The sequence below is a fragment of the Myotis brandtii genome, unplaced genomic scaffold, assembly GCF_000412655.1.
Source record: "Myotis brandtii unplaced genomic scaffold, ASM41265v1 scaffold84, whole genome shotgun sequence".
Lineage (NCBI taxonomy): Eukaryota > Metazoa > Chordata > Mammalia > Chiroptera > Vespertilionidae > Myotis > Myotis brandtii.
Genome location: NW_005371410.1, coordinates 5,060,713 through 5,083,384, shown reverse-complemented (window position 1 = coordinate 5,083,384; position 22,672 = coordinate 5,060,713). Strand labels below are relative to the sequence as shown.

At 41.6% G+C, this 22,672-nt stretch overlaps 2 protein-coding genes across 2 annotated transcripts in view; both read left to right on the top strand.

Moving 5' to 3' along the window:
* The window catches only part of COMMD1 (copper metabolism (Murr1) domain containing 1), a 78,517-nt gene extending 73,762 nt beyond the window's left edge, over nt 1-4,755 (top strand). The window contains exon 3 of the mRNA XM_014532050.1: nt 4,540-4,755. Coding sequence (XP_014387536.1) covers nt 4,540-4,647 — 108 coding nt within the window. The 3' untranslated portion in view covers nt 4,648-4,755. The remainder of the gene's footprint in view (nt 1-4,539) is intronic.
* Nucleotides 4,609-22,672, top strand: part of B3GNT2 (UDP-GlcNAc:betaGal beta-1,3-N-acetylglucosaminyltransferase 2) — a 72,989-nt gene continuing 54,925 nt past the window's right edge. Inside the window, exon 1 of the mRNA XM_005884572.2 lies at nt 4,609-4,673. The gene's annotated coding sequence lies outside the window, so the exon portion shown is untranslated. The remainder of the gene's footprint in view (nt 4,674-22,672) is intronic.

Here is a 22,672-nt window from a genome sequence, read left to right as displayed (position 1 = left end):
TCAGGGTGGGGGTCCCCACTGGGGTGCCTGGCCAGTCTGGGTGAGGGGCTGAGGGCCGTTTTCAGGCTGGCGGGTGACTGAAGCTCCCAACCTGTCCTTTTTTTCTTTTCTTTTTTTATTCTGGGCCAGCTTTAGCTCTGAGGCTTGGCTCCAGCTCTGAGGCCTCGGCTGCTGAAAGCAGGTATCTGGTTTGTTTGGGTTCTATAATTGTAACACTGTTGCGGTCCTGCTCACTCCAGCTCTGAGATCCCGGCTGGCTGAAAGCAGGGATCTGCGTTTGTTCTATAATTGAAACAATGTTGCGGTCCTGCTGGCTGAAGCCCGGCTGGCTGAAAGCAGGTTTCTGGGGTTTTGTTTAGCTTCTATATTTGTAACATTGTTTCTTAGAGTGCAAGCTCAGAGGCCGGCAGCGGCAGGCGGGGAACGTTGGCTTCCTCCGTCACTGAAGCAAGCAAGCCTCCTGTTCGCTTCAAGCTGCCTGGCTGCCGGCCACCATCTTGGTTGGCAGTTAATTTGCATGTCGCCCTTATTAGCCAATGGGAAGGGTAGCGGAGGTACGGCTAATTACAATGTTTCTCTATTATTTGATAGGACTAGAGGCCCAGTGTGTGATATCGCGCGAGACCCAGACTGACTCCCGCGGCGCTAGGCGGGACGTGGGACCCAGAGTCAAGTCCCCACCTACCCAAATGCGCCGTGCCTCGCATGCAGCCCTGCCCACCTGCGGGCACTTCGCTGCACACGCAGCCTCCTGGTGACCAGTCTTTGGTTGGTCTGCGCTATGGAGTCACGGCCACAGGCCTTTTATTAGTATAGATAAATGAATAATCAGTTATATTCTTTGACCCTGATAGGAAATGAGTTTCAGCTAAAACATTAAAGACTTAGGCTTCACAAGTAAGAGTTTCCTTGTTAGAATGTTAGAGTGGTTACCTGGGAAAGGAGTTCCTTAGGAACCTGTGAAATGTCCTTGTCTGGAAGTCATTAAAGCTAGCTTGATTTTTGTTGTTGTTGGTTTGGGTAGGTTGGCCTCTCAAGGATCGCCTCTTAGAATTTTATAGTTTTTGCACTTGGAGAGACTATTTGAATATTTTGCCTTTGCTTTCTCTTCTAATTTAAAATAATTATTTAAAACCTTGTGTTTAATACAATGCCATATTCTCCATGATCACAAAATACATAGTCTTACTAATGATGTGCTTGCTTATTCATCTGCTAACCACTTTCTGACTTTACCCCATGCTGTATCTAAACTCTACTGAAAAGAAACAATTCTAACTCTTTTTTTTAAAATATATTTTATTGATCTTTCACAGAGAGGAAGGGAGAGGGATAGAGAGTTAGAAACATTGATGAGAGAGAAACATCGATCAGCTGCCTCCTGCACACCCCCCACTGGGGATGCACCCGCAACCAAGGTACATGCCCCCGACCGGAATCGAACCTGGGACCCTTCAGTCCGCAGGCTGACGCTCTATCCACTGAGCCAAACCGATCAGGGCCAATTCTAACTCTTTACTCAGATATTTAAATACCAGAATTTAGTCTTGTTATCTCTCATTATTATGATCAGTTAGGTCCAGATCAGAGTGGAGGACTTTGGAAAAAAAAAAGGTGTTTCAGATTGCTTTGTACTTTCTGCCTCAGGCTTAATAAACATTACCTGCATTTCTAAAGATATTTTTCAAGTGCATTTGATGTACTTTTGGTAGGGTACTCCAGTCAAATGTGAAATTTGAAAAAAGACCCATATGTTAAGCCCCAGGTTAAAGGCTCTTGAATTCCTGATAAGATATTGATAGCATAACTAGATGAAGCTAGGCATTGATAATACAATTTCAGGTTAGTTGTTTCTTTGAGTCATGTAGGGTTATATGTCTTTCTAAGACTTTAGTGTTCATTGTTTCAAGGGGTGAGAGGTGAAGGTTGGGAGAGGATAGAAAATATTTATTTTACTATTTTTAAAAAGTATTTTTATTGATTTCAGAGAGGAAAGGAGAAGAGAGAGATAGAAACAACAGTGATGAGAGAGAATCATTGATCGGCTGCCTCCTGCACACACTACACTGGGGATCGAGCCCGAAACCCGGACATGTGCTCTTACAGGGAATCAAACTGTGACCTCTTGGTTCATAGGTTCACACTCAACCACCGAGCCACACTGACTTTTGACTTTTCTTTATCTAGCCTGCTGTTTCTCTTCAGTATTTGATTTCCTTTAAAAATAAACTGAGCATGGCTCATTGGTTGAGTATTGACCTATGAACCAGGAGGTCATGGTTCGATTCCCTGTCAGGGCACATGCTCAGGTTGTGGATTCGATCCCCAGTGTGGGGTTTGCAGGAGGCAGCTGATCAATGATTCTCTCTCACCACTGATGTTTCTCTCTCTCTCTTCCTCTCCCTTCCTCTCTGAAATCAATAAAAATATATTAAAATAAATAGGCTGAGTTTCAATAATACTTAAGAGGGTTAATAAAAAATAATGTGAATACTAAAACCTACAACAAATTAATGACCCTGATCAGAAAAGATCCTGGCTATTAATAAACTTTGCTTACATTTTCCTGTCTCTATGATCATTGTCCTTGATAATCTCTTCCCACATAAATGGAAAACCAGGTGATTTATCATTGTAACGAACTTTCTCTGAGGTGAAACAGGGAATACATCATCTTTTCTGCCAGTTTCCTAAATATGTATGTTAGACTCTGCTAGTTATTAGTTTCTAGACCATTGGTTCAAAAGCCAGATGTTAAAAAATGTTTTAAAGTCAACTAAAGATCTCAGTAAAACTGAATGAAGAATAAGAGGCTTTCAAATCTGAGGCCTGTTCTTAATGTAGCCAGCTGAACAGCTTAATTTGCTATAAATGTGCTCCTCCTGAAGCTCAAACACAGCTGGCTTCCTTCTTTATTTTATTTTATTTTTTAATATATTTTATTGATTTTTTTTACTGAGAGGAAGGGAGAGGGATAGAGAGTTAGAAACATTGATGAGAGAGAAACATCAATCAGCTGCCTCCTGCACACCCCCTACTGGGGATGTGCCCGCAACCAAGGTACATGCCCTTGACCGGAATCAAACCCGGGACCCTTGAGTCCGCAGGCCGACGCTCTATCCACTGAGCCAAACCGTTAGGGCTTCCTTCTTTTTTTAAAAATTGGTTTTTGCTTTCAACTAAATGAAAACCTGGTAGTTTCTAAGCTCACATATGAGCCTATACCCCTCTCCTATTCAAATACATGTTTGAGGAGAAAGTTCCCTTTTGTCGGGGAAAGCTACCTTCCCTTCCTTTGGGAGACTTTCATCTGAGAGGCCCCTTATTTTCCTCTGCATTCATTTTTCCTGGGGGATTGTTCAATGCCATCAGTATAGACTCAGCACAGCAGCTTAGCAGCAGCGAAAGTACTTTTTCAAAATCAACTGCTGAAGGTTCTTCTAGCTGATGACAGAATGACTCCTTCCTTCTGAAGAGGCTGTGGTCTTCTTTTACCTGCCACTTTGGGAAATGCCATAGTATTTATAGAGGAAAATGTAGAGAAGATCACTGATCTGTGGTTCTGCCATCAACTGAGAGACAGACAATAGGCATGTCATTTAATATGCCTGGGGCTTCGATTTCATTATCTAAACAATAAGACAGTTGGATTATATGATTCTAATAATTCATACTGCTTTAAAATTATATGACTATTGTTCTTAAGAGTCTTGAACATAGTTACTCTTGGATATATAATTTGCCCTTGTCTCTCAAGACAGTGCAAACCTAGGATTTGTTTAGTGCTCATGAAATTTCTGTCACCATACTTCAGAGGCCTTTGTTTTTGATGTCTACCTAATCTAGGGTTGATTGACTGATCCTACCAGTGATGAAAGGAAATGTGTTTGAGGGAAATCTGGGGAGAGCCAGCTTGCAACAAGTAGAAAAGCCCTAGAAATATTTACAGCTGTTTCAAGATCTGGTTATCTTTCAATGATCTGATTGATGTTTCCCAAGCAACTTGGTCACCACTTGTCACAATTTCTAGTACAACCACTAGATCCAAATTAGCCCTAGTCCCAGGGTAACACAGCCAATCCAAATCCTCCTTTTATTTTATACTCCAGGTGCTGTGGAGACAGCATGGACTTTGGAGTTCACAATCTGATTCTGCCTTTTTCTGGTTTTGTGATGCAGGTTAACCTCTCTGTGCCCCAGGGTCATCTATAAAATAGCAATATTTAGTACTTACCTTAAAAATTATTAAGGGATCAAGTATGATGACAGATGAGAAGAGCTTCTCACACACCTCCTAATGAGAACATCTGACATTTAAATACCTCTTTACCACTTATGAAACACCTCAGAAAAGTAGTTTGATTTAGGGCATTGTGCTGGATTTGCTGTGCTGGGTAAAATATCATTTAGGGATATAGAGGCTTGAGCCAGGCTTGCTGGGTAAGGGCCCCAGGCCTTTGGAGTTGGGTCACACCAGATCCAGAGCCTTGGCTATCTTGAGAGTCTCTTGTAGCTAAAACACCCTTTTATGTTTTCCAGGAATCTGAATTTCTGTGCTTGGAATTTGATGAGGCCAAGGTCAACCAAGTTCTGAAGAAGCTCTCAGAGGCAGAAGAAAGTATCAGCACACTGATGCAGCCAGCCTAGCTGAAAATGGACTTGTTGAAGCAAAGGTGTTCATGACCTGTTTTTTGTTTTTGTTTTTGTTTTTTAATATTATTCACCCATTAGTATTAAATCCTCAAATTCAAATTTGCCTGCCTCTGCTTGCTGGGACTTATTTTTTCCATTTACTCTTATAGTTGTTCTACTGTAAAGGCTCTTATACTTCAGCATGTAGAGGCACTTGTAACAGCATTTTTTTAAAAAAAGGAGGTGTCTAGAACCCTATCCCCAGAGGCTTGGATTCAGGTTGGCTGGGGTCAACTTTAGAAACCCATATTATGGTGGTTTGTTCCTGAGTAAGATTTTAGGAATATATACATGATAAATTATACAAGAATTAGAAAACATTTTATACAAACAAATACAAGGCTGACTAAATACTGTGTATCTTGAGCTGAGGCCCAGAGATTTGCTGACCCTTGATAATAAAACCAGAGATGCTTCTGGAACTGATTCAGGTATTTGAATTAGTTCTACCCAAATCTGGGGGATCTGATTTGATCTGAGCTACTGAGAAACATGGGATTTTTTAGAACCTAGAAATAAACTGATCTTATCACAAAGGGACTCCTTCACCCTCAAGTCAGGACTGTGGGAAGAGAAAAATGTCACTGGAGGTAATGTGAGGTTCTTTACCTCAGAACATTTTACTTGAGTCATCAACTAAAACCTCTTCAAGAAAATATCTTCAGCCCAGCCGATGTGGCTCAGTGGTTGAGCATCGGCCCATGTACCAAGAGGTCACTGGTTTGATTCCCAGTCAGGACACATGCCCGGGTTGTGGGCTCATTCCCCAGTAGGAGGCGTGCAGGAGGCAGCCAATCAGTGTTCCTCTCTCGGTGATGATGCTTTTATCCCCTCTCCCTTCTTTCTCTAAAATCAATAAAAACATATTTAAAAAAAAGAAAGGAAATGTCTTTAAAAAAACTAGATCCTAGTAGAGAAGTTGTACAAAACACCAAGGTCATTCTAAGAGGAGGAAGCTGTCAACCAGTATATGAAAGCGATGGTCCCTGTTGAACAGGTTTTGTAACCTGATATTGATAAACTTTAGGAACTCAGTTGCCTTTGGGATATAATGTGTTAAAAAAAAAAAAGTGTAGTTCTCTTGGTCTGTGGTTACATCATATATCAGTTCTAATGAGTTTATTCCAGGGCAGGAATAAGTCCTCTTCTGTTAAGCATTTTCTCCTAAATCAATTTGGAGACGTTTTTTAGGAGTTCTTCCCAACACCCATGCTGAAAATACTGGCTTCCTCCCTGATTAAAACCATCCCAGCAGTTAGCAAACAATAACCAGAAGGTTTTAAATGTAGCCCCTGTGGACTCTTCAGAAAACATCTTGAAATAGTAGGGTAATGTGGTTTGGCCAACGAACTATTAAAACTTGCTCTCTGTTCCCAGGGCTACCATCATGTGATCCAGAAGAATTAGATAATGTCTCCTGCTATAAAATGAAGGTCAACAATATTTCACTAGATAATGAGATTCCAGATGTCTTTGGAAGGAAGAACTGTAGCTACCACATTAGTATTAACTTACATTCCAATGAAAGTTTGTGGAAGCCTAAAGGACCAGTCCACAGACCCACAGGGAGAGCTCTGTGTAGATCTTCCTATGAAAGCAGCACCCACAGTGGTGGGCATAGGCTTCTTTATTATGTCCCCCAACCACACCTAGGTCGTTGGGGAAACTATTCACATACACTGAGTTGTTCACCATCATTATCATAAAAGAAACTGGTTGTTGAGGTTAACACTAAGCATTTTTTAATGCAAGTGGCTTTGGACAGGGTGTGTTTGCCTATGTTTTATACTTACCAGTGATTGTTTTAGTTCTGATTACTGAAGGCGTATATGTTTATTAGTCTACTAGAGGCCCGATGCACGAAATTCATGTAAGGGGCTTGGCCCTCGCAGCCCTGGCTTCGTCTGGCTTCATCCAGCTTCATCTGGAAAGTCATCTGGAAGGACTTCTGGAAGGACGTCCGGTCTAATTAGCATATTACCCTTTTATTATTATAGATTGTGAAAATACAGAACATACTAAGAACAGTTAAATGACTAATCATCCTAATCTAGAGAGATAATAGAAAGAAGGCTAGAACTGGGAGAAGAGTTGATGTTCCCTGAATGAATTCCTGGAAGTGGAGCAGACTGTTTTTAAGACTTTAGTAAATGCTGGCAGATTCTTTACAGAAAGGTTATATCAGTTTATATTCCCTCTAAGAAAGTATGAGAATAAAATACTCCTCTTCTTGCCTAATTGGATATTATCTGTTTTTGTATTTTCTGGGACTAGTTTTTGTAAATTTTTGCAAGGGACACATACTTAAACCAGGACATCTCTCTGGGGAAAGGACCAGGGAAGGAGAAAACTGGCATAAGGGTCCCAGCAGACCCCACCAAGTTTCCTACCTCTGTAATCCTAGGTTAAAACCACTTTATTTTGAGTTCAGGAAATATGGGGCAAAGTAAAAATAATCCTCAGCCTGAATTAGGCCTTGTAGAAATTGTCCTTGCTTAGCAAAAAGCACTCTAACTACTTGTCTGTTTAGAAACAGTCCAGGCAAAAGCCAAGAGTTGCTTTCAGAAAAAAGTCAGACAGAAACTCCAGACTTCAGTAGTTTCACGTTGATAAGAAGCAAAGGATTGGCCTGATCCTCAGTGCTGGCTTTCCTTGGGAGCTGTGGTTCTTATCAACTCATCAGTGAAGGCTTAAATTCCACCATTTTATCCTCCCCTTTCCTTTATATAATTCTCTCTTCCCCCGGTCTTATTTCAATGATGATTCAAAAAGAATGACAGCATTTTAAAATTTAGTTTAAGTTATTCTGCCCTAAATGCAAGAAGGATGAACAGCCCCTAAATGAAAAGCCAAGAATGACATTGAGTACCTGGAATCTAAAGACCTGCCATTAGCTATTAGTTACTGAAGTTCTTTTTTTAGACCTGAGTGAAACTTTGGAATACAGAATATAAATAGAAATTAAATGAAAATAAATGTTAAACAGAATGTTAGAAAGTATTTTTTTGGGGGGGGGCGGGGGGAGCGGGGAAGTGCACAATAAATATCTAGACCAGTAAAGGGACAAGGATATAGAAGGAAGCCTTCTAGAATCAGCTCAGAAATGAGTGGATGTTTTCCTAAAAGAACAGGATGTTGGAAGGATGGGCCTTTGTGGGACAATTGCTACCTTATGATTCTTAGCTGTCCAACTTTCTAATCAAGGTTTTCAAATGTTTTAGATGGTGAATTATTCAGCAGAAGAGAAAACCCAAATAGAACATAATTAGCTTAATTCGAGTTGCAAAGTGTATAGTTTTTACCTCAAAATTTGAGAAATAGCAATTTTTATCTAAGTGTAGTGAATTCTCCCTTGTCTGGGATTGGCCATAATTGTCTCTTATAGCATCACAACTCTATGCTGGACTGAGCTAGCCTTTGTTACAAAGGAACCTGCCTATGCCTGCTTCTTGTCAGATAATGGTACCAAGTGACATAAGTTACAAGTTCACTACATATCCTAACAGAATAAAATACTAAACTTATACATAAGCAGGTAGCAAAATATGGGTATTTATATCATATACTCAACAAGGACTATAATTAGGCCTTTTGTTTCTTTCTTTTTTTTTTTTTACCTGTTCTCAGCTAGTTTTGTTTGCTACTGGTGTTGGGTTTAAAGTTTTATTGATTCACAGGATGCAGGCTGGGAGAAATGAAAAGGGGGATAATAAGGATTTGATAGCATAACTAGAATAAGAGATTAAACTGTTAGTTTAAAAGAAATTTAGACTGAAAGGTGAAAGTAGTTAAAATCTTTAATGCTGTTATTATACTCTTTTTATGTTAAAAATAAAAATAAATTTGGGGACTTCATATGATTCATATTCTGGATATTTTTAGAACCATGATAAAGATTTGGCACTGATCTCAGAATGATTGATTTTCAGGCTTTGGTAGAAGCTATTTTATTGTTTTGTGAAAATGGAGAAACATCTGGACAGACAGGGCAGAGGACTTGCACTAGGCCATGGTCAGAAAGAGACGTCAGGGTACTGTCTTCCAGCTCCATGTTCTACCTGCCAGATCCCCCAAAAGAATAATGCGTGCTTGTAAAAAATATCTGTGTCCTTGCTCATTGTGTTTAGATGATGGCAGTTCCTACAGTGATGATTTTGTATGCATATGTGACCTTGGGGGACTTGCAACCTGCATTCATGTAAACCTGTCTCAGTGCAGAGGTTGCTGATGCTTTTAGTAAAGTCTGATGCTGTTCCCGATGGCCTTGGCCTCACTGTCCATCTCTGGGTGCCATGTGCAAGATGACTCTGCTGTCATACAGGGCTTCCTGGCCATCCACAGTACCCAAGTAGGCAGCAGTTTATCATGATCTTACCTGGACAACCACGACCCAAGCTTGTTAAATATAGCATCACTCTTACCAATTAATTCATTGTAACAATGTTTCTAGTAAAGTCTGTAACAGCTATTTCCTCACTATTATGGTTTTCTCCACATGGTCTACCTACAATGCTATAATACAGAGATAAGAAATTTTTTTACATTTTAATTATAAAGGTAATACATACTCATTAAAATTATTAATAATTATTTAATTGTTAAATCAGTACAGAACAGTATGGAGCAAAAATGAGTCTCCCTTATCTTCTGCTTAAAAAATAACAACAAACGGTTGCTGTTAACAGTTTGGTATGTTTCCTTCCAGACACTTTCTATGCATACAGAAATACGTGTGTGTGTGTATGTGTATTTAAACATGTGTATGTGTGTGCATATATATTTATATAGTTATATGTTCAGGTATATCTTCAAAGTATCATGTTAGTGGTTCTTAACTTTTGTATGACACTTTATGTCTTAAAGAATCCAGTAAAAGCTTGGATTCTGTTTCCCCCCAAAACACACACACACACACACACACACACACACTCACACTCACTGAATTTTTCACTGTGTCAGGAGTTTCTAGAATTCCCAGACAGCATTCTGTGACCACCTCTTCTTGCTCCTTATAGAACCAGGGGCAACCTAGGAAATAGCAACACTTTATTTATTTTTTATTTTTTAAAATATATTTTATTGATTTTTTACAGAGAGGAAGGATAGGGATAGAGAGTTAGAAACATCGATGAGAGAGAAGCATTGATCAGCTGCCTCCTGCACACCCCCTACTGGGGATGTACCCGCAACCAAGGTACATGCCCTTGACTGGAATCGAACCTGGGACCCTTTAGTCCTCAGGCCGATGCGCTATCCACTGTGCCAAACCAATTAGGGCTAGCAACACTTTATAATGTATTTGGAGGATGTTATTATTCATAGCAGAAACCTAATGAACCCACATACTCAGGGTGCTCTTAGTTGAATTTTCTGGTCAACAGAATCTATCACAAAATCTTTTTTATCACAAAACCTTGAGTTAAAAACTTGACAAAACGTCTAAGTTCACTTTCCTACGCGCCAATCCAGGGATTCTCCGACCTCATCCCTTTGTGCCTGCTCAACTTTCACAGCTGCCATCACAGCAGGTACAACTTGTCAGCGCAAGTACCTCCTCTCTGCCATCTGTTTCCTCCAGGACTGTGAACTCCTTGAGGGTAGGGAGCTCATTTCATACATCTTTATCCTTTCTCCTCCCCCTGATTGCAAATGTCTCTATCACTGTGCATGAGGTGAGCATCAGAGACATATGATGATTGAGTTGGGTATTAATCAAATCATGGTTTCCATGTAAGTGGGGGATAAAGGAAGCATCAGATTTAGATTTGTATCACAACTCTCCACAGGGCCCTGGCTGTGTGACCTCAGTTTAGTTTTCTCATCTGAAAATAGGGATGATAAATCTAATTCACAGGGCAGGTACTACGGACGGAGTAAATAGGATTTAGGAGATAATCTAAAAGACATCTTTTAAAGACCCAAGGGCTCTTCAACTTGGGTTAAGTCCTAGCTCCTTTATTTACTAGTTTGCAACCTTGGGCAACTTATTTAACATCTTTGTGCCTCAGCTTCTTCAGTTATAAAAAAAATAAGGTGATAATGCAGTAGTGCATACCACAGTAGGATACTGGGGAAATAAAATGAGTTGGCGTGTGGGAAATAATATCTGCAAGGAGTTAGCCATTTATAAATGTTTGCTGTGGCTGCTGCTATTGTCATCATTACTGCTGTTAGGAGCTGTCTTCTTAGGAAACTGAAACCAGTAACCATGAAGCAGTTTACGAGCAGTACAAGTCACTAGCCAAATAGATTGCTAAATGGAATGGTTTAAGCTACAACTGCTGTGAGAGTTTCAGCATAGACAAAGGTCAGAGGGGCAGGAGTCATCAGAAAAGGTTTTACGTCAAAGCTTATTTCTTCTTCACTCCTCCAGTTTTTACAAAGAATTTATTTTCCAATTATAATTGACAAAATATACTAGTTTTAAATGTACAACATAGTGATTAGATATTTATATATCTTATGAAGTGACCTCCCCCCCAAAGAATTCTAGTATCCACCTGATACCATACATCATTTTTACAGTATTTTAAGCAAAAGCTTTTAAAATCAGATGAGCTTGTGAAGGATAGAGGGGTATGTCTTTGGATCTGGAGGTAGAAAAAGAACACATTTCCAGAAATGAGTGGGGTCACCCTTCTTCATGGAAGGGGCCTCTCTTTTCTCTTGGTGGATGTTTACAAACCCAGATGACATCTGGCTCATCATCTGGGGCTCAAGTCCTTGGTGATAAATTGTTAGGAACGGAGAGCTGGGAAAAGTTGTGTTCCCATGGAAGACAATCAAACAAAGCTAAACATAGCTGGAGTAAGAGAACCTATGACTGCTAATGGACGTGGAACTGTGCAACTGAACAAACCCCAGTGCTCCCTCCTTCCCTGGAGAGTTGAGGCCAGAAAGTTTCTGTAGCTCCCCTGGCAGAGCTGGGAGTCCGTTCTGGCTTGACTGGGAAGGAAGGTGAGGTTTGCTGTTCTTTCTAGGGTCGCTTACCTGCCTCCTGAAGAGAATCCCCAGGGGCTAGAGTCTGGAAAGGGAAGAGAGAGTGAGCATAGTCTGTCTTATTAGCTCATGAAATTCATGCTCACATCCTCCAATTCATGCTCACATGCTCCAAGCAGTTTGCAGAAAGGAATAAGAACTCTTAAAAAAAAAAAATTCCCTCCTACTTTTCCTCAAAACAGAGTTCAGCATGGAAGACTTAAAGGGTTATTACTCGACACACAACTAAACTTTGCCTAAAGGGTTTATATTAGCTAGCAACCAGTATCTTATCAGCCAAAGAATGGCACAGGCAAGCAGGTGGGCCATGTAACATTCAGTCTTCTCTGGGGTCCCAGTCTGACCTGGATTGGCTGGCCAGGGTCAGGGCTAGAAGTAAGGTGCCAAATCCTTTGGGCATAGAGGGAACACCTGACTTCGGACCTCATAGACCAAGGAAATGCCTTTTCCCAGATCCCTTCTGAGCTTGAAGAAAACAAGTCACTCCGGAAGTTACTGTATGATCCATTAAACCATAGATGTAGCCATTTGATGGATAGTGTACCCCCACTTCAATATGGTACATAGGGAGTTTAGAGAAAAATATTTTCCCCCACTATCAGGAAGAAGTAAAGTAAAACCAGTAAGTAATAAATAACCAGATAATCTGGGTCCCGGAGCATCTAGTAGGAGATTTAACAGACCCGCCCACTTCCCTTGCTGAGACAGGTGGTAAAAGCTGATCCTTCTCTTCATCAAAGCTTATGCTTGTAATTTTAATAAATGGGCAAGAATAATGCAACAGTTTAACAAACAGTTCCTTTCCCTCTCCCCTTTCACATAGGGAGCAGTTATTGAAAAGCTAAGGGAATTTGATTCTGAAGGTCCCTAAAGAGCTGGAGAAATCTCCTCACTGGGGACCTGACTCTGGAAGAATCAACTTGCAGTCCCCGTGGGCAAGCAGCCCTCAAATCATTGCCAGAGGGGCGAGACCCAGCAAGTCCCTGTTGTCTTGCAAGAGCTCTGGGAGAGAGGTGGTTGCTGAGTAACCATGGAGCCATTCTTTGTAGATCAAAGGCCACACCTAGTTTTGCACCTGGATGTTTAGCCAATTAACTGTGTGCATGGCTTGTTAAGGAGCTGGTTTGATGAGACAAGTAGTGATTAAATTCTTGTCCTTGCCTTTCATTCTTTTATCTTATCCTTGTTTTGGAGAAGGACTGTGAAGATTGCTGATGACTTGTTCCATTTTTCATTCTTGTATTGCCAGGTGCTAAAATACCCAGTTAATTAAAATTAAGCACATGCTTTTAGCTAAGCCAGCATTTTTGAGAGATTTAAAAATGTTCAAATATCAAAAATATCACCACAGTCATAGGAAAAAATCAGAACTTTGTAGGATTTTTTTTTTACTTTCATAGTATTTTTTATTTTGAATTTAAATGCAGATAAAGAAGGAGAATCTTTATCTTTTCAGTGCTTTTCTGGGGCCATTAAGGGTTTTAATCAGGCCTGATATCCCATAAAGGTTTCAGAGTGTCTTGAGAGAGGTGTGGGGCTGCCTCGGAGGCCCAGAGTAAGAGGGTGCCTACCATTCTAGGAGCATTTTGGGTGGAAGCTTATGGACATTTCTGTCTTCAAGAGGTTGTTTTGGTTTGTTTTTAACTTGACACAAATAATACATGGATACATTGTCCTTGAGAAGCATTTAAACCTTACAATTAAGGCTAAAGTCCCTTATCACTAACTAGAGGCCCGGTGCACGAATTCATGCACTAATGGGGTCCCTCGGCCTAGCCTGCGGGATTGGGCCGAAACTGGTTCTCTGATATCCCCTGAGGGGTCCCAGAGCGCAAGAGGGTGCAGGCCAGGCTGAGGGACCCCACTGGTGCACGATTGGGGCTGGGGAGGAATGCAGGAGGTTGGCCAGCCTGGGACGGACCATAGGAGGGCTCCAGGGCATGTTTGGCCTGTCTCGCTCAGACCTTAGCCAGATCCCGGGGAGGAATGCAGGAGGTTGGCCAGCCTGGGACGGACCATAGGAGGGCTCCAGGGCATGTTTGGCCTGTCTCGCTCAGACCTTATTGGCCAGATCCCAGCAGCAAGCTAACCTACCAGTTGGAGCGTCTGCCCCCTGGTGATCAGTGCACGTCATAGCGAGCAGCTGAGCAGCCTTAGCATATCATTAGCATATTATGCTTTGATTGGTTGAACAGACAACTGGACACTTAGCATATTAGTTTTTATTTTATAGGATACTGTCTATCCTGGTTTGTGCCTCTTTTCCCCCAGCAGTAGCCTCTGTGATTACTTTGAGTGTATCTCCTTCCAGATTTTTAAATGATTTTTACCAACTTGCATATATGCCCATATTTACTGTATTGTTTTAGGTAATCCTGTAACATATGTACAGTCCTATTGTATTGTCCTGCAAATTGCTTTTCCCCTTAACGATATGTCTTGAGATTTTTCCAAATTAGTACTGCAGAGACCAACAGCCCACCAAACTGGCATAGAGAATACTTCAGAGTGGAAATATCTGAGCTATAGAAGATTCTAAAAGAAATCTCATCTGAATGTCCCTCATCTGATAAGAATGGAGCTTTACTAGTCGGTGGCTAGCACTCACTCCCCTCATCCCTCATGTCTCAGTCAGGGAACACTGACCTGAAGCACTGGGACATTCTGCAAAAACTGAGGAAGCGGGAATCACCAGAACCTTCCGTCCTATGATTTCCCAATCTTCCTCCCTTCCCCTGCCACCTTATTATACGTTGGTCCTGCATGGGTAATATTTTTATTTTCCTGTTAATCTGTCCATTGTCAGTTATTTTCCCAGTCACACCTAAGTAGGTAAAGAAATTTTTCCTTCCATCAGTGTGTGTGCATAATTTTTTTCATTTCTTTCAACTGCTGCATAGTATTCCAGGCACGTAATTTAGGTGTGTGTGTTTTTAATTCCCTATCAATGGATTTTTTAGGTTGTTTCCAGTTTTTCCTCATTGCAAACAATGCTGCAGTGAACATCCTTGCACACACCTCCCTGTATACATGTGCAAATATATCTTAGGAAACAGGAATTGCTCTATCTTGAGTTATGTACTTTTTTAGGTTCTGGACTCTGACAAATACCCTATAGGATATGATAAATGTTTAATAACCAGTCTTCAAAAAAAGGGGGTAGGGGCTGATTTGTGGCATTTGTCCATGTCCATTGTGAAATCAGCCTCACCATGGTTGATTTCAAACTACTAATGTGACCTTACTAAAATAAACTTGGAGTTGAAAAAAGATACACACAACTGGCTCTTGAAAGCTGATATGAACTGGCTCCAGCACAGAGCCCAGAATCCTTTAAATTCAGGATGCAAATAGATATTGGCAAATAGCCCTCTAAGGTAGCCCAGCCAACGTATACTTTTCACAAACAGTGTATGAAAGTATCTTGATAGTATACCTTTTTGCTAATGTAATTAGTCAAAAATGGTATCTCCTTTTGCCTGGCATTTTCCCAATCATCAGTGAGGTTGAGCAACTTTTCATTGTCTCTGCTATTTTTATTCCCTCTTCTGTGAAAGGGTCCATAGCCTTTGCCTGTTTTTCTTTTCGTGTTATTCTTCTTTTTCTTATTGATTTGTAGGAGCCCTTCATGTAGTCTGGAAACATTGTCCATCAAGGAGTTTTCAATCTTTTCTAGAGAATGAAACTGGAGGAATATTCCCAAATTTTATTGAGCACCTGCTATATAACATATCCATCAAGGACTGGGACTGAGAAAGAAAAGCACACATTGTATACATAAAATTTGATACGTAGTTGTTTAACATTGTGGTAGGGTCCATTGAACACACATGTGCATACCAGTAATACTACAACAAGGTAATTACTGTGGAAAAAATAAATTGTATTTTGGCTCAGTCAGCCTATTTGTCATTTTTTTCACAAGCATCTTATTGATCCTCACTTCTGTTGGGATTACTTAGGTCACTGGATTTTTTTTTTTTAAGAGAATACATACACCAGCCCTTCCTATTCAATAAAAAAACCCAACAAACTATGCACTCATATGTTCATTGCAGAGTTATTTACAATAGCCAAGATTTGGAAGCAGCCCAAGTGCCCATTGGTAGATGAGTGTATAAAAAAGCTATAGTACATTTACACAATGGAATACTACTCGGCTGTAAAAAATAAGGAAATCTTATCTTTTGTGATGGTGTGGATGGACCTGGAGAGTATTATGCTAAGTGAAATAAGCCAGTCAGAGAAAGACAAATACCATATGATTTCACTTATATGTGGAATCTAATGAACAAAATAACAAAATAGAAATCATCATATATAATAAAAGCCTAGTATGCAAATTGTCCCCTCGACCAGGCGTTTGACCACTTGCTATGATGTGTGCTGACCACAAGGGGGCGGTGCAGAACATGGCAGACATTGGTGACCAATGACTGCAGGTGGCGACCAGCGGCCGGCAGGTCCTGATCGCCTGATCAGGACCTGGCCTTGGACCGGGATGGGGAACTGGGGGTGGGTGGCAGCAACTAACCTCCCACGGCGCTTGGCGGGGGGGCTGCAACCTCTCGCTGGCTACCTGGGAGTGGGGATGACAGGGACAGAGGTGCGGTGAGAATGCGGGGTGTCCACCGAGCTCACTCTCACTCCCTCTCCTACCCTCCCCCAGGATGCCAGGGCTTGCGTGCCGGGGAAGCCCCCGTACTCAGGTGCCAGGCGCCCATGAGGAGCCCGCCCCACACCTGCACAGTCTCTTCTGAGTGAGCTAGGCTGCAGCTGCCAGGACCACAGGGGCCATTTGGGCTCCCCGTGGGTTCACGCAGGAACTGGTCTGCGAGGCTGGCCGGGAGAGAGTGAGCTGCCCACCCAGCTTTCATGCAGCGCCACAGGGCGGCCCAGAGGCCCACACTGTGCCCTGGCCCGCATCTCCACGTGGGGACTTGAGTGCTGTGACTCAGGTGGAGGGGGGTGTGTGAGGGCCCGAGGGCCCAGGTGCTGCCCGGGCCCAGAGGTCAGCTGGGACATGCCCTTCCACACCAAGTGCTTGTGCTTTGATTGCTGGCCAGGCCTAGGGACTGCACCTGTGCTTGAATTTCATGCACTGGGCCTCTAGTAGACTCACAGATACAGAAAACAGACTGACAGCTGTCAGAGGGAAGGAGGTTTGGGGGACTGGGTGAAAAAGGTGAAGAGATTAAGAAAAACAAAACAAAACCAAAAAATCCTTATAGACACAGACAGCAGTATGGTGTGACCAGAGGGAAAGGAGGGTGGGGGGAGGTAGAAGAGGGTAAAGGGTAGATAAATGGTGATGGAAGGAGACTTGACTTTGGGTGGTGAACACAATACAATATACAGATGATGTATTGTAGAACTGTACTCCTGAAACCTATATATTATTAACCAATGTCACCCCAATAAATTCAATTAATCCTATATAATAAAGAGGCAATATGCAAATTGACCATCACTCCAACACACAAGATGGTCGCCCCCATGTGGACACAAGATGACCGCCACAAGATGACCAGCATGGGAGGGCAGTTGTGGGTGATCAGGCCTGCAGGGCAGGGCAGTTAGGGGCAACCAGACTGGCAGGGGAGGGCAGTTAGGGGTGACTGGGCCAGCAGGGGAGGGCTGTTAGGGGCAACCGGGCCGGTAGGGGAACAGTTAGGCATCGATCAGGCTGGCAGGGGAGTGGTTAGGGGGGCATCAGGCTGGCAGGCAGGTGAGTGGTTGGGAGCCAGCAGTCCTGGATTGTGAGAGGGATCCCAGATTGGAGAGGGTGCAGGCTGGGCTGAGGGACATCCCCCCCCCCGCCCCGGTGCATGAATTTTGTGCACTGGGCCTCTAGTAATGGAATAAAAGGCTTTAACAGTTCATCTTTTCTTCCAGGAGCCACAGGTTTTTTTTGAATGACAAAGACCACTGATTTGGTCTAACTATAAATTCTGAACTTCTCTGGTTAGGGTTCTAAAATTTAAGACAATGTGACTTTAAAATCCTCTGTCCTAAGTATTTCCTGTAAATCAGAAGTTAGGACTAGAGTCTTGATTAATTAGGATCAAAATTTTTGGCAAGAATACTTCGTTTTCTTGAAGCTAAATACCTACACAGATTTAATTCTAGTCACTAACTAGTTAGCTGTTTACCTCCCATTGTTTCCTCTGTTTATCTCCACGGCCTTGATCAGGCCTCGGCTTACACAGCACTCTCTCCGGGAAGCTGGTGTTGACACTCTAGCACACGAGCTCCTTCAGGGCTTCACCAGAGAGGAAGTAATTGCCTGTTGGTACATCTGGATCCTTGATTGAATCCTGGTAGATAAAAGGCAATTACAGAAGACATTTTGAGTTCTATTGGAGAAGTTTAATATGAATTGTATATAGATGACACTTTGTATACAAATGGTCACTGTACTAGTACAAGGTGCTTTTTGTGTATGGTTTTTTTGGATGGTGGCTGGGTCAGGTTTATTGAGATATAACTTACGTAGAGTAAAATTGAAAATTTTTAAATTTACATAGTGTAATATATGATTGACAAATATATACAATTGTGTACCTCTCATCACAGTCAAGATCTAGAATGTTTCTATCACCCTCAAAATTCTCCCGTGTCTCTTTGTAGTTAGCCCCTCATCCTACCCCCAGCCCCTGGCACCACAGATCTGTTCTCCACCCCTATAGTTTTGCCTTTTCCAGAATATCATATAAATGCTTTTTGAGTCCAGCTTCTTTAATTTAGTGTAATAATTTCTTAGGGTTGTCATAATAAAGTAACAAACTAGGTGGCGTACACAACAGAAATTTATTAGCTCACAGTTCTGGATGCTGGAAGTCCAAAATCAAGTTGTCAGAAGTGCCATGCTCTCTGGATGGCTCTAGGGGAGAATCTGTTCATGGCTTTATCTCAGCGTCTGGCATCACCAGCAATCCTGGCACTCATATTGGAGTAAGGGCCTGCCCTATTCCAGTATGACCTCATTTTAGTTAATTACACCTGCAGCGACCCCATTTCTTTCTTTTTTTTTTAATAGTGAAATTACATTTATGCAGTGCTTTTAATGTGTCAGACACTTAAGCTATTTCTCTTATCTTATACAATGACCACGTTAAGTAAACGTTATTATTATCTCCATTTTATACCTGAGGTTAGTGGCAGCCCATGGACATGCAGCTAGGAGTCCTGGAATCAGGCAGTTGATTCCATGCTGTGATCCAGTGCCTAGAGCACCGTGTGTTCATAAAGGATGGAGCCTGTTCTCTTTCCTTATCAGCAATGACCCTATTTCTAAATAAGGTCACATTTTGAGGTGTTAGGGGGTAGGATTTTATTTGGAGGGGGGCATAATTGAACCCATGGCATGTAGCATAATGCATTTAAAATTCATCCTTTTTTTTTAATTGCTTAAAGTATTACAAAGAGTATTACATATTCATCCTTTTTTTTTTTTAAAGGTTTTTATTGCTTTTTTAGAGAGAGAGAAAGGGAGAGGGAGCGAGAGAAACATCTATGGGCTGCCTCCTGCACTCCCCCTACTGGAGATCAAGCCCACAACCTGGGCATGTGCCCTGACCAGGAATCTGAACAGGCAACCTTTTGGTGCAAGGGATGATGCCCAACCAACGGAGCCACACCAGCCAGGGCTTATTTATGTTTTTCCATTTATCAGTGGTTTGTTCCTTTTATTGATGTATGGTATCCAACTATGTGGGTGTGCCACATTTTATTTGTACTACATTTATCAGTGGAAGTACATTTGGGTTGTTTACAGTGTTAAGCAATTATGAATAAAACTACATTAAACATTTGTACATGGAATTTTGTGTGAACACAAATTTTCACTTCTCTTGGGTAGATATTGAGGAGGGCATATTTAATTCTATAAGAAACTGTGACACTTTTCCAAAGTAGTGATACTATTTTCCATTCCCATCAGAAATATATGAGAGTTCCAGTCTTCTACATTTTCACCAACACTTGATCTTATCAGTTTTTCTGATTATAGTAATTTTAATGTATGTGTAGTGGCATCTCATTGTGATTTTAATTTGCATTTCCATAATGACTTGTGTTCAGCATCTTTCCACATGCTTATTTGCCATGTGTATATCTTTATAGATTATTTGTTTTCTTATTATTGAGTTTTGTGGGTTATTTGAATATTTTGGATACAAGTCTTTTATCAGATGTATTTTTAAAATATTTTCATGCAGTCTGTGGCTTGTCTTTCATTTTTTTTAACAGTGCTTTTCAAGGAGCAGAAGCTTGTAATTTTATTTTATTTTATTTTATTATTATTTTTTAAAATATATTTTATTGATTTTTTACAGAGAGGAAGGGAGAGTGATAGAGAGTTAGAAACATCGATGAGAGAGAAACATCGATCAGCTGCCTCCTGCACATCTCCTACTGGGCATGTGCCCGCAACCCAGGTACATGCCCTTGACCGGAATCGAACCTGGGACCCTTCAGTCCGCAGGCCGACGCTCTATCCACTGAGCCAAACCAGTTTTGGCAAAGCTTGTAATTTTAATGAAATCCAGTTTATTTCCTTCTAGAATGGCAGTGTAAGGAGCTCAACAGACTTCCTCAGCAAACAATTTAGTGAAAATTATTTTTTACTGGGAATTCTCTGGGAATTGTCCTAAGGGCATACTGCAAATGAAGAAACATTCACTCAAACTGGAAACAACCCAAATGTCCTTCATTCAAGAAAATCTACTATATCTCTGGAAGATAGGGCTCCTTCCCAGAGCTCCCAGTCTGGGATCATGGCTTAACCCCAGGAGGGGCAGGCTGCCAGTGTTCAGTTGCAAAGGCTCTGTAGCAGGGAGGACCAGGTCTCCCTTCTTCTACTCAGCCTTCATTCATAGAAAGCGAATCACTCCCACATTGCTGGAGTGAATGTAAAATGGTACAGCCACTTTGGAAATCAGTTTGGCAGTTTCTTAAAAACCTAAACATACAGCTACCATACAATCCAGCAATTGCAATCCTGGGCATTTATCCAAGAGCAATGAAGACATATGTTTAAATCAAAACCTGAACACATATGTTTATAGCAGCTTTATTTGTAATAGCTCAAAACTGGAAACAACCCAAATGTCCTTCAATAGGTGAATGTTTAAACAAACTGGTACATCCATATGATGGAATACTCTTTAGGAATAAAAAGAAACAAACTATTGATCATGCCAACAACCTGGCTGAATATAGAGAATTATGCTGAGTGGGGGAAAACCAATCCCAAAAGGTTATATACTGTATCATTTCATTCATATAATCTTGAAATGACAAAATTGCAGAAGTGAAGAACAGATTACTGGTTAGCAGGGGTAACTAAGGGTGTGTGTGGGGGGAAGTAGGTGTGGCTATAAAAGGGCACTGGAGGGATCCTTGTGGTGATGGAAAATATCTGTATCTTCTCTGTCTCAATATCAGTATCCAGGTTGTGATATTGTACTATAGTTTTGCAAGATGTTACCATGGGGAATACTGAGTAAAGGATACATAGATGTTCTCTATATTATTTCTTACATCTATATGTAAAGCTACAATTACCTAACAATTAAAAGCTTAATTTTAAAAAAGGACCTGGCCAGTATGGCTCAGTTGGTTGAGTGTCATCTCGTGCACTGAAGAGTTGCCGGTTGGATTCTGGGTTGGGCGCATGCCCTAGTTTCAGGTCCATCCCTGGTAGTGCATGTGGGAGGCAGCCAATCAATGTTTCTCTCTCACATTGATGTTTCTTTCTCTCTTTCTCTCTCCCTTCTTCCCTCCCTCCCTCCCTCTCCCTTCCTCTCTCTCTCAAATCAATAAAAACATTTTTAAAAATAGATCTGATTTTAAAAATTGGAAAGGATTGGAGTAGAAATTTGTCCAAATAAGACATACAGATAGCTAATAAACACATGGAAAGATGCTTAACATCACAAATCATTAGGGAAATGCAAATCAAAACCACAATGAAATAAGAAAGCTACAATAAAAGCCAGACAGTAGCAAGTGTTAGGAGGATGTAGAGAAATTGGAATCCTTACACTTTGTTGGTGGGAATATAAAATGGTGCAGTTGCTTTCAAAAACAGTTTGGCAGTTCTTCAAAATCATAAACAGAGTTACCATAGGACCCAGTAATTCTATTTTTTTTTATAATGAATATCCTTTTAGGACCTTTTCTTTTTTTAAAATATATTTTATTGATTTTTTACAGAGAGGAAGGGAGAGGGATAGAAAGTTAGAAACATTGATGAGAGAGAAACATCGATCAGCTGCCTCCTGCACACTCCCTACTGGGGATGTGCCCACAATCAAGGTACATGCCCTTGACCAGAATCGAACCCGGGACCCTTGAGTCCGCAGGCCGACGCTCTATCCACTGAGCCAAACCGGTTAGGGCCCAGTAATTCTATTACTAGGTATATACCCAAGATAAATGAAACTATACATTCACCAAAAACTTTTTCAGCAATAAAAAGGAATAACAATACATACCACAAAATGAATGAACCTGAAAATATCTATCTATCTATATATATAAAAAGCCAGTGACTGGAATGCTGTAATGACTGGAATGACCGATTGCTATGACGCCCACTGTGGCCAGCGAACTGGCCCGATGGGGGTGGGGGCCGGTTGGTACTGCCCGTGGCCCCTCCCCATGGCTGCCCCTGCCCCACACACTAGTTGGGGGCAGAGCCGGCCAGCCAACCACCCGTGGTCCTACCCCCTGGCTGGCCCTGCTCCTGACCAATCACCCACGGCCCCTCCCCCACAGCCAGCCCAGCCCTGATTGGACCCCAATCCAGGCAGGCTGGCTGGCTAACCTCCCGCCGTCTCCTCCTCCCAACAGGCCTGACCCCAATCCACCCCAATCAGGTCCGGGCTGGCCAGACCCCACCCGTGCACGAATTCATGCACTGGGCCTCTAGTTCTAAATAAAAGAAACCAGTCACAAAAGACCACACATTACATAT